The sequence below is a fragment of the Rosa chinensis genome, chromosome 3 (assembly GCF_002994745.2).
Source record: "Rosa chinensis cultivar Old Blush chromosome 3, RchiOBHm-V2, whole genome shotgun sequence".
Classification (NCBI taxonomy): Eukaryota; Viridiplantae; Streptophyta; class Magnoliopsida; order Rosales; family Rosaceae; genus Rosa; species Rosa chinensis.
In genome coordinates this window covers 33105729-33116301 of record NC_037090.1, presented here as the reverse complement: position 1 = coordinate 33116301, position 10573 = coordinate 33105729, and the positions used below count along the sequence as shown (strand labels likewise).

At 40.0% G+C, this 10573-nt stretch overlaps 1 protein-coding gene across 1 annotated transcript; it reads left to right on the top strand.

Moving 5' to 3' along the window:
• Positions 1-4913: 4913 nt before the first annotated feature.
• LOC112191977 lies at positions 4914-8683 on the top strand. The gene is made up of 3 exons (XM_024331482.2): positions 4914-5565; positions 5899-7396; positions 7481-8683. The coding sequence occupies exons 1-3, from the start codon at positions 5295-5297 to the stop codon at positions 7671-7673; spliced, it is 1962 nt and encodes a 653-aa protein (XP_024187250.1). The 5' UTR covers positions 4914-5294; the 3' UTR covers positions 7674-8683.
• Positions 8684-10573: the final 1890 nt, after the last annotated feature.

The following is a 10573-nucleotide window of genomic DNA, read 5'->3' as shown; positions in this document are numbered from 1 at the left end:
TGCCCAAATCATTTTTTTGTTGTTGATAAAATGGGGGCAGAAGGCTCAGAAGGAAAGAAAAAAAGAAAAAAAAAGTTCTATTGGAGGGCAATACAAGTTTATTAAAGGTCTATTAGGGGGCAATAGACGTTTTGAATTAATGTAATCTTTTCATTTTTTTACTTAATCAAAGTTTTATTTGTCTAATTTTAGGAAGATTAGTTTCCATTCTGGCGATCGAAAGTTTTTTTGGGGGCAATAGACGTTTTAAATTAATGTAATCTCCTCAATTTTTTTCTTTAATCAAAGTTTATTTATCTAAATTTAGGGAGATTAGTTATGGAGACTGAAAGTTCTATTGGGGGGCAATAAACATTTCCGGCGACGTATGAGATCTTTGATGACTTCTTTGGGGACCTTTGGCGAGGTTTTTAGAGAAGTTCTGTAACGTCCCGTATCTCAATTACCCGTTTACTAGTCATTTGGACGGTAAACGACTTCTATTTTCACTTTTACTATCGTTTCAGTACGTTTAGTGGCCCTAAAAGTCGACTTTTTGTTCGGGCCAAAATTTGAGAAAATTTCCTTCATGAAAGTTGTTGGGGACGTTAAGCCGAGCGCGTGCATATGTAGTGCGTAAAAATCGGAGTTCGTATGCGAAAGTTATGAGCGAAATAAGGAAGTTACTGTTCATGGTAAAATTTTGATAAAAATAGAAAATTACCGAGGTAGGTTTCCATTTCCGGAAACCCACCCCTTCCTCTTTCTCTCTCCTCTCCCCCGACCTCTCTCTTCTCCGTTCGGCCCTTTTTCTTTCTCCCTTCGATTTACCGCTTTCCGGCCACCAACCGGCGTGCAACCGGTCATCAGAGGAGCGCCTCCTCCCTCCCATCACCCTAGTAACCTTGGTTTTCGACGATTTGACCGGAAAAGCTCGGATCGAAGCCAAATTCCCCCCGGCTGCAGTTTGAAGTTTTTGCCGATTTCCGGCGATTCCGGCCACCTCCGGTCCCCATCTCGCCGTCGAAGGTTCGGTTTTCATCACTGATCATTTCCCCTATGGCCTTGTATCACGATTTGTTGTGTAGATGCCGAATCGACGAATTGAAATTCTAGGGTTCTTGAGGATTTTTGGGTTTTTGTTCATTGATCGATTTCGGCCGTTTTTAATTGTTATTTGGGAATGTTGTAGTTGAGAAGTTGAATCAGTGTATTGAGAAGGTGCTACTGTCAAATTTTGGTGTCCATTGGAGTTGGTGGCAGTGGCGGCGGCGCCGCCACTGTGGGCTGCTGTAACGGCGGCTAGGGTAGCTTTTTAATTTCAATTTCTGGCTAGTTAAATTCTATAATTATCATAGAGCTTGTATGTGAAGTTTGGTGAATTTTGGAGGAGTTTGGAATTGTTTGTGAATTTCCGAAGTTTGGGAGTTTCGGTTGTTGAATTGTGGGAATCCGACCTTCGGATTTCCCTTGTTCCGATATGGAATACATCAATCGACGGATGGATATTAATGGTGAAGTTTGATTGGGTGTGGAAGAGGATTGGAGAAGTTGAGGTTTTGGGTTTTGAGATTTAATTATTGATTATCGTAAATATTTAGCAATTTGTTGTTTACGGATTATAATTGTGTACAGGACGTGATACCGACCTATCGCTCGACGAGGATCCTTACGCTTGGATACCACGTTAGCCGTATATCGTGAGTGGACCTTTGATTTTAATTGATGCATGCAAATTAAATTCCGCAAGTTTTAAGTTATTGATTTAACAACTATTTATCGAGCATTTTATTTTGGTTTGGATTATTGAATGTTTTATTGGTTTGAACTTTTGAATTAAGATTCGTTATGCTCGATTTGAGGATTTTGTTGTATGCGGATTCGGAAATTTATACTATTGATTTTATATTTATATTCAGCTCTTGGAGCTTTTTAAGAGATTTACGAAATAAGAATTTGAGGAAGCAAAACTTTATACTTCTTTATACCCTACTTATATTGGAACTTGAGATGATCTTGGCGTGCGGGGTCACGTCTTTATACACTTGGATTCTTATTTCGTGAGATAAGTGGGGAAATTATACAGATTTACTGGCTTTGGACGATCTTCTTCCTCACCATACGCGGGTAATGTGAATAGGTCTCCTCCTCACTTACTTTGTGTTTGTGAGTGGCAGTGAGGTAGCTTTCTCCTCCTCACGTGGGTGGTAGTCGAGGTGATATTCTCCTCCTCACACAATCTCTGTGTGAATGGAAGTTGAGGTTATTAGTTCTCCTCCTCGCACAATCTATGTGTGAGTGGCAGTCGAGGGTAGGTTGAGCCTGAGGGGCTCCATTCCCGTATGGTGAACCCATTTTCCCCATGTTCTTTTGTTGTTGTTCTTGACTAGCGGGGCTAGTCGGTATTTTCTTAATTATCGCATGCATCAGGAGTTTTATTGAGATAAATGTGGAAAAGTATAAAACCCTTTTTCTTTCAATTATTTATTCTTGTCCACTCACGCTAACGTTTTTATATACTTTTCCCTGGGCCCTTCGGTTTCAAATGCCCAGTTCGCAGTGTAGCTGTTCGGCTTTAGGAGTTGAGGCTTAGCACCACCGCTGTCACCTATCCCTCGTAGGTTACTTGCTAACCTACTATGTGTATCGTTATTCTTTTGGTTCTAGACTGCTCTGATAACCTTGAGATTCTGTGTATTATTATTGTAACCTTTGACTTGGTTGTAATTTTGAGTTAATTGGATAATTTGGTACTCTAAATTGTGAAGTTGTGCGGTTTTGGGAGCAGGGTGGCTCCAGGAGTTTTGGGAGGGTTGTTTAGAAGTGAAATTGAAATTCTTTAGGTTTTGGGTTACCCATTTTTAAGGAAGGTTATGCCGAAATCTTTGGTAAACCTTTTTTAAAGGTGGGTCCCGCAGGGCCACTTCGGATTCCAGGGTGGAATTCGGGGCGGGTCTTGTCAAGTTCGGTGGGTGGCGGCTGGTGGCCGGATTCCGGCGATCAGTGGTCGGAATCCGATGGCCGGTAAACAGAACTCCGACGAAGTCTCCTATGATTTCTCTCTTTCTCTCTCTATGTAACAAAGGGGTGAGGGTAAAATAGTCTAAAAAATAAACAAAAAAGAAAAAAGAAAAACTTATGACACGTTTACTTACTTGGAATGGAAAATAATCATGAATCGGAGACAACTAGAATGAGAGAAGAAATGAATCGGTATTGATTTTGGATGAGTTGATTCCTAAACTCATCTCCCCCATTCGTAATCAAATTCCTGAGTATTCAGGAATCGATTCCTTATAAGGAGGTGAGACCTACACCCATTCCGATTCCTTCATGTGTTAGTAAACGCATGAATATTTTTACCCGGAATCATTCTGATTCCTTTATGTGTTAGTAAACGTGAGAATAATTTTACCCCGTAATCATTCCCTCCCATTCCAAGTAAGTAAACGTGCCCTTAATGGGGTATTAAAGAATTTTTGGTAAGGGAGAATTAAAAAAACTTAATGGGGTAAATAAAAAAAAAATCCCTACAATTAAGGTAAATGAACAAAAACCCTATTAATTAATTAACCTATTCTCCAAATTTCCCCTTGGTCAAGCCACCGCAAAGGTTATTAATTAATTAACCCTTTCTGGATTCGTTTAGAGTTTCAAACCCAACTTACCCTTACTTCTATATATGAGGGCTTGCGACCAAGGCTTTTCACAGCTCTCGTGAATCAAACAACAATGTATTCTTTTCTGCAAATTTTTTTAAGTTGAGGCCAAGTTTGTGAGGTATAATTTCTTCAACCCTAAGTTTTATGCACATACATTTTTTTTTGCCCTTTTATTTTTTGTCTTGTTTGATTTTTTTAAGTTGAGGCCAAGTCTGTGAGGTATAATTTCTTCAACCCTAAGTTTTATGCACATCCTTGTTTTTTTTCCCTTTTATTTTTTTTCTTGTTTGATTTTTTATGTTGAGGCCAAGTATGTGAGATAATTTCTTCAACCTTAAGTTTTATGCACATACTTTTTTTTCTTTCCCCTTTTATTTTTTGTCTTGTTTGATTTTTGTAACAGTAATTACTATTCAATGAGAGAGAGATAGTGGCCAGTGGGTGCAAGTAAAAAACCATTCTCTAAAGTTAGTGGTTCTTCCTCTGTAATTTTGACAACTCAATAATTTATATGGGGGCAACTGTATGGTTTTAAATTCAAACAACCTTTTCTTCTTTCTTCTTTCTGGGTTCTAGATTCTAATTTATAATGCGTGTCTACTGTTTCGCAACTTGCTTTCGGCATTTGTTAGTGGGTATTGGACCGTTTGGGCAGCAACTTTTCTCTTGATCCAGTAATTTCCCCCCTTTAAACCTTAATCAAAACTCATACAAACTACCCTTGCTTTTCTCCTGGGTCAGTGACACAAACAATAGACCATGACATTTACCAACGATTCCCCAATCTTTGTTTTTCTTCATTAAAAAAGTTAAAAATTCTTATATATTTAATATAAACATGAACCATAGTACCATACTACTATACACTGTAATGAAGCAGAATTGAAAGGACCGCACCCACTCTTAATTGTTTATTCATTCCCTCTTCAGTTTTGAACAAATCAGCAGTGTTCTTTTTCACTTTTAATTTTTAACTATTCGACCTGATTCTAATGTCGATATGATATTTCGAAATAAACTATATTCTGTAGTTCTCTATTTTCGGTTTGCTGCAACGGTACGAGTGATTGACAATTCTTTGGTCACGAAATAACCGAAAGGACACTGTCATTATCGTATGAATTAAATTTACTGTGGTAATAAAATGAGGCATCCGAATAAGAAGAAGAAGAAGAAGAAGTGCAACGAGGGTTGGAATATGTCTTTCCCCACTAATCACGTTAAGACATTTTTACAGATAGCCGAAGAGGGGGACTCTCAACAGCCAACCACTCCTATGCATCTGAACGAAGCCTCCAAGGAGTCAAAGAAAAACTGAGCCGGTACTATTCTTTGACATTTCTGTCCTCCCAGCTCCCAATAGACGGCAGGGCTAATTTGGTAAAACCAGAAGCCTCCACCTCCCGAATAAAGCCGGTGCAAGCAGAGAGAGATAGGTAGTCCAAACCCAAACGACTCCAACGCGAAGTTGTGAGAGAGAGAGAGGGAGGGGAGAGAGAGTAACCGAACAAAATCTATGAAGATAAGGAAGTAAGATTCCAAAGGGGAGTCGATCTAGCGGTGCGATCGAAGAAGAGGGGGGCTTTGGATTTTTTTTTGGGGGAATTTTGGGTTTAGTGATCACAGTCGGATTGAATCAGATCTCGATCGGCAATGCGTGGAGATGCGAACGGAGTGACGGCGAACATGGCGGAGCAGCAGTACGTGACGGCGAAGACGTCAGTGTGGTGGGACATAGAGAATTGCCAGGTGCCCAAGGTGTGCGACGTCCACGCCATCGCCCAGAATATTAGTTCGGCGCTGGTGAAGATGAACTACTGCGGCCCCGTCTCCATCTCCGCCTACGGCGACACCAATCGCATCCCCGCCTCTGTACAGCACGCGCTCTCCAGCACCGGCATCGCCCTCAATCACGTCCCAGCAGGTTTTTTTTTCTTCTTCTTCCTAATAAATATTCATTTGATTTTTGTTAATTTTTAGACTGTTTTGATTTTTGTATTGAAGTCTTTGATTTTAATTTCATCGAATTTTAAAAAATAAAAAATAAAAATAGTGACTTGAATTTAGCGTGCTTGATTCACCGACAAATGCTAAATCACTAGCAATAAATAATATAAATAAACATGATTGCTTTGCTTTGCTTATGATTTTAGATGCTAAAAATTGATCACATAGCATGCCCTTTTCATTCTAGATTGATCACTGCGTCTGTTTCTTGTTTTTCGTTATTGATTTTTCATTAATTGATGTGAAACAGGTGTAAAAGATGCAAGTGACAAGAAGATTCTAGTTGATATGCTTTTCTGGGCAGTAGATAACCCTGCTCCTTGCAATTATCTGCTTATTTCCGGAGACAGGGACTTCTCTAATGCTCTGCACCAGTTACGCATGAGAAGATATAATATCCTTCTCGCACAGCCACAAAAAGCATCCGCACCCCTCATTGCTGCAGCAAAGAGTGTGTGGCTTTGGACAAGCCTCTCGGCTGGAGGCCCCCCACTTACGAGTGGTGAATCGTCTCTGCTTGCTAATGGTAGCAATTCCTTTAAGCCAGACCCGCCGCAGCAGTCGATGCTTGAAAATCATCAGACAAACCAATCGATACCTCACTTTGACAATCAAGCTGGGGGAAATCAGAAGCCTTCTAACGGTGGAAGGGGTGGTGATCCTAAGCAAAAAGGGAGGGTTAACAGGAAAAATCAAAATCAACCCAACATATCAAGAGCCTCAAGTGTGCCAGTTGGGGTCCAAGATGACAAGAATAATGATTATTCTTACCAAACAGATCAGACGCAGGCAAAGCAGTTTAAGAAAGCTCCACACGAATTCTTTGGTGCTAGTGAGAATCTTGTTTCCACTAGCAGGTCTACGCCCAATTTCTTCCCTGGAAATTCTGTCCCTTCTGGAAGTAATGGAAACAGTTTTCTAGGTCAGCAAAACCAATATCCTCCTCATTTGAGGCCGAACAACCTCCATATGCCACCTAATTTTGGACTGGATAATATGCACCCTCTGAATTCTCATAATCATGGTTTTCGACCTATTCCTCCCAGACCTGATGGCCCTCGATTTTCTTCAGCTCCACCTACAAATGTGCCTGACATGGGTAAGCTAAATATCTCTGATTACCCCAATTATGCTCAAAACCCACCCAGGTTTCCACATCGAACTGGAGAAGAGTATAATAGACCAAGGTCTAGTGAGTCAAAGAATTTTAGCAGCTCTAATGGACCCCAAAAAGGCCATAATATGCAGGGGGGTGGCCAGCCGTTTCATCATGATTCCATGAACAACAGGTATCCTCGTGGTTCTGAATATCTTCCTCCTTCTTCCCCCCCCATTACAGCAAACGACATTCCCAGTAATGGTATCTGGGGAAGTCAAGGTTGTGCACCACCTTCTGAACATGTTCAAGGCCTTATTGGCGTTATTCTACTAGCCCTGAACTCCTTGAAAGTAGAGAAAATTATGCCTACTGAAGCAAACATTACTGATTGCATCCGTTATGGTGATCCAAAACACCGAAATACCGATGTAAGGAAGGCCTTGGATTATGCAATAGAGCAACATATGGTAGTGAAGCAGAACCTGGGTGTTGCACTTCCAATGTATATTGGCAAAAAGCAAAAATTATGGAAGTGTGTGAATCTTATAGGCGGTAATCTTAATCACTACTCTAAAGCTACATGGGAGAAGTTACAGAATTTTCTGAGTTCATCAGATGGACGATCGGCAATAATGGCTTCTCAATGCAAGTAAGTGTCCACAATAAAATATACAGCTACTTGAGATTGCTGAATGTTGAGTTCTGACTGTGGCTCTTGTTCTTTTCTCTACAGATACGAAGCAGCTACAATTTTGAAAAAAAATTGCTTGCAAGAGCTTGCTTTGGGTGAGGTACTCCAGATCTTGAATATGTCAATTGCTATGAAGAAATGGATCATTCATCATCAGTCAGGATGGCAACCAATTTCTATTACCCTTCCAGAGACTAAACCTGAAGTAGCTTCCGAATCTGGTACTTGGGTTTAATCAACTACTCTTTAGTTGCAGCAAGTGGCTCTAAGATGGTCACACCTGCAAGAGTATTATCAGTTTATTGGACCTTTGACAAATGGGTTTACTTTTGAAAAAATATCCACATTAGAGTATCTAAAGAACTAATGGGATGGAAAACACTGTGAACCAAGTAAGTAGAAATAGGATTCTCTGTCTTTTCTTCCTTTTTTTTCCTACCTCCAATTTTCCTTCCATCCTTGCTCCCTTGGGGTACTTGATGAGCTTCTAAAAAATGTAGTAATGCTGATGACCGAAGCGGATTACACTATCAAAGTTCTTACAAGCTGCCTATGTTACAAATTTTTTTGTTCATTACAAATCATGGAAGGAAGTATGTCAGGAGGAAGTGTAATATCATGTTTCAGCATATGAAGGCGCGTAGGCAAGATTATGAAGCTGTGGACAAGTTTAAACATGTTTTTTCTCGATAGGCAAGACTATGAAGCTGTGGAAAAGTTTAAGCATGTTCTTTTTGGATCAAATGACTATGTTATGCAGACATTATGATTCGACTGCGACTGCCCATGTAAATGAACTTTATTGAAGACACTCAAGATTGGCTATATGCGACGTATGGATTGGGGTTCTATGTTGATTATTGCTTCAGCATGGGGCTTGCTATTTTACTTAAAGAGAAGAAAGTTTGCAGAGGAACTTCATAGACGCCGACGCATCATTTTGAAGTATGTTCATTTAAGAAAGTAAAGGTAAGCTATCCTGCCAAACACTTGTCTGTAGGATATGCGATTTCTGGAATCTGGTGTGGCTAGTAGCTATAGTAGTATGTGCACGGAGATTGCAAATTAAATTTGGACGAGTGTTTTGTATCCTATTTGCATTAAACATTTTATGGTAGAAATCGTTTGTATATTCTTGTGTTTTTGTTTTTCTGATTCATCCTTCATGTTAGTTTACAAGTACTTGGCAACTTTGTTTCCTTGAACTGACATGCGTATGTATTGAAATGGAAAGATTAGGGCCAATAGACAATGTTGTACTTTGTGGTATCAAATTTATGTCTTGTGGTGGAAGTCCCTACCTAGTTTCAGAGAAGACGGTCCAAAATCCGTCGAAGGTTGATCCGATCTCTCTGAGTTTGGACAGAAGTCGGACCAAGTTTTTATTTGGACTCTTTCCACCCTCAAATATGTTTTTTAGTCTCACATGGTAATCTCTGTACGAGTTACTCTTTCATATTCTGCATGTCGAAGAGAAGAGATTACACAAAGATTGAAACTGTAATGTTCTATAATGAAAGTTGATTCTGTTCAGTAAGAGCAGACGAGATGAGAGTGTGCGGGAGGTGTCGTTCTCCCATTGCTCAAAATCTTGAAAGTTGGTATTAGGGCCTGCTGCTTGAGCTGCATATGGAGAGACTATACCAATACTGGGGTTCTGTTTTGAATCAATCCATTCTGTACAGAAACTCAGAAAGAGAGCCAAAAGAAGAAAATTACACAATGCTAATTGTACCTGGATAGTTTTTTAGGACTGAGAGTGAGAGACAAGTGCAGTTCACGCTAAAAATAAATGCATAATTGTAGGTGATAGTTTTTTCTTTAAACACAGTCCATTAGAAATGTTTATTAGGTGAGTAATGCTAATATCTGCTGTCAGTATTGTGAAAGTATTATCAGAAGGGAATACACATATTTATCCTTACTATGGCTATGTAAACCTCCAAATCAAAGCATGCATACAGCAAGACGGCAAGACCATTTTGGTATATATTCCCAACTATGCAAAACATTGAAAATATCAAGAGAAGAAAAGAAGGGAGAAATAAAATGCACATAAATTGGAAGTGGAATAAAAACTTATGAGTAGACATGTCCAAGTTATCAACTTGCAATGCTCATCACTGCAGCTCGTAACCGACATGCATCCCCAACAAGAAGTCAAGAACAGCATGCTTCACACTCTGGTAGTTGAAGAGGGTGTGAATCAACAATCACTTTCAATTGTGCAGCTTCATCAATAACAACGATGCTCAACTCTATAGGCTTAAAGTTATCATCCAGGGTTCAAGAGCAGAGTGAATACAAATTACTGGGCGGCAATGGAATGACCAGAACCCTTGTGTAAGCAGAACTTCAGTGCTTATCACTCCCTAAAAATCATCGAATGATCAATTCTTCACTAATATTGCTCATCTTGATCTTCAATTTCGTTCCTAACTTAATGTACATGATAGATGACATGTTGGCATTGTTGATTTACTTGATTATTAATTTTTAGGGGCTGTGACCACTTACCCAATTTTTGGCCAAAAATTGCCCACTTACTCCACCAAGAGTTTTTTAACCCCATTTACCCAACCTAACAGTGTTTGACAGTATTGCCCTTATTTTAATTAACAAATTACACTCATATCTCTCTCTCCTCCCCCTTATCGATTTCTCTCTCTCTCTCTCTCTCTCTCTCTCTCTCTCTCTCTCTTTCTCTCTCTTTCTCTAACCTCGTCTTGGGCTCTCTTTCTCTCTCTCTCTCTCTGAGCCACCACGCCCACCACTCCACCGTCGATGTCGACCTCCACCGCCGCCGCTCTGTCCTACCGTCGGACCACCAGAGGATGACGCCATCTAACTCCACGATCCCAACCCCTCTGGGCTTCGCCGGTTTTGTTCGTCAGATGTCCAGGAAGCTCTCCACCCCGGAATCGGGTCTGGGCTTCCCTTGCAGGTCTTGGATGACGTCAAAACTGTGGTCTATTGGGGGGTAATAGACAGATTATTGCCCCCCACTAATTTCTTAACTGTGGTTAATTAATCACTGAAATTAGAGTTTTGATAAGTCTTATGTTGTTTTGAGTTTATTAAAGTACAATAATCTGTCAATGATAGTTAAGTGAAGGGTTTTGACTTAAAACGAAG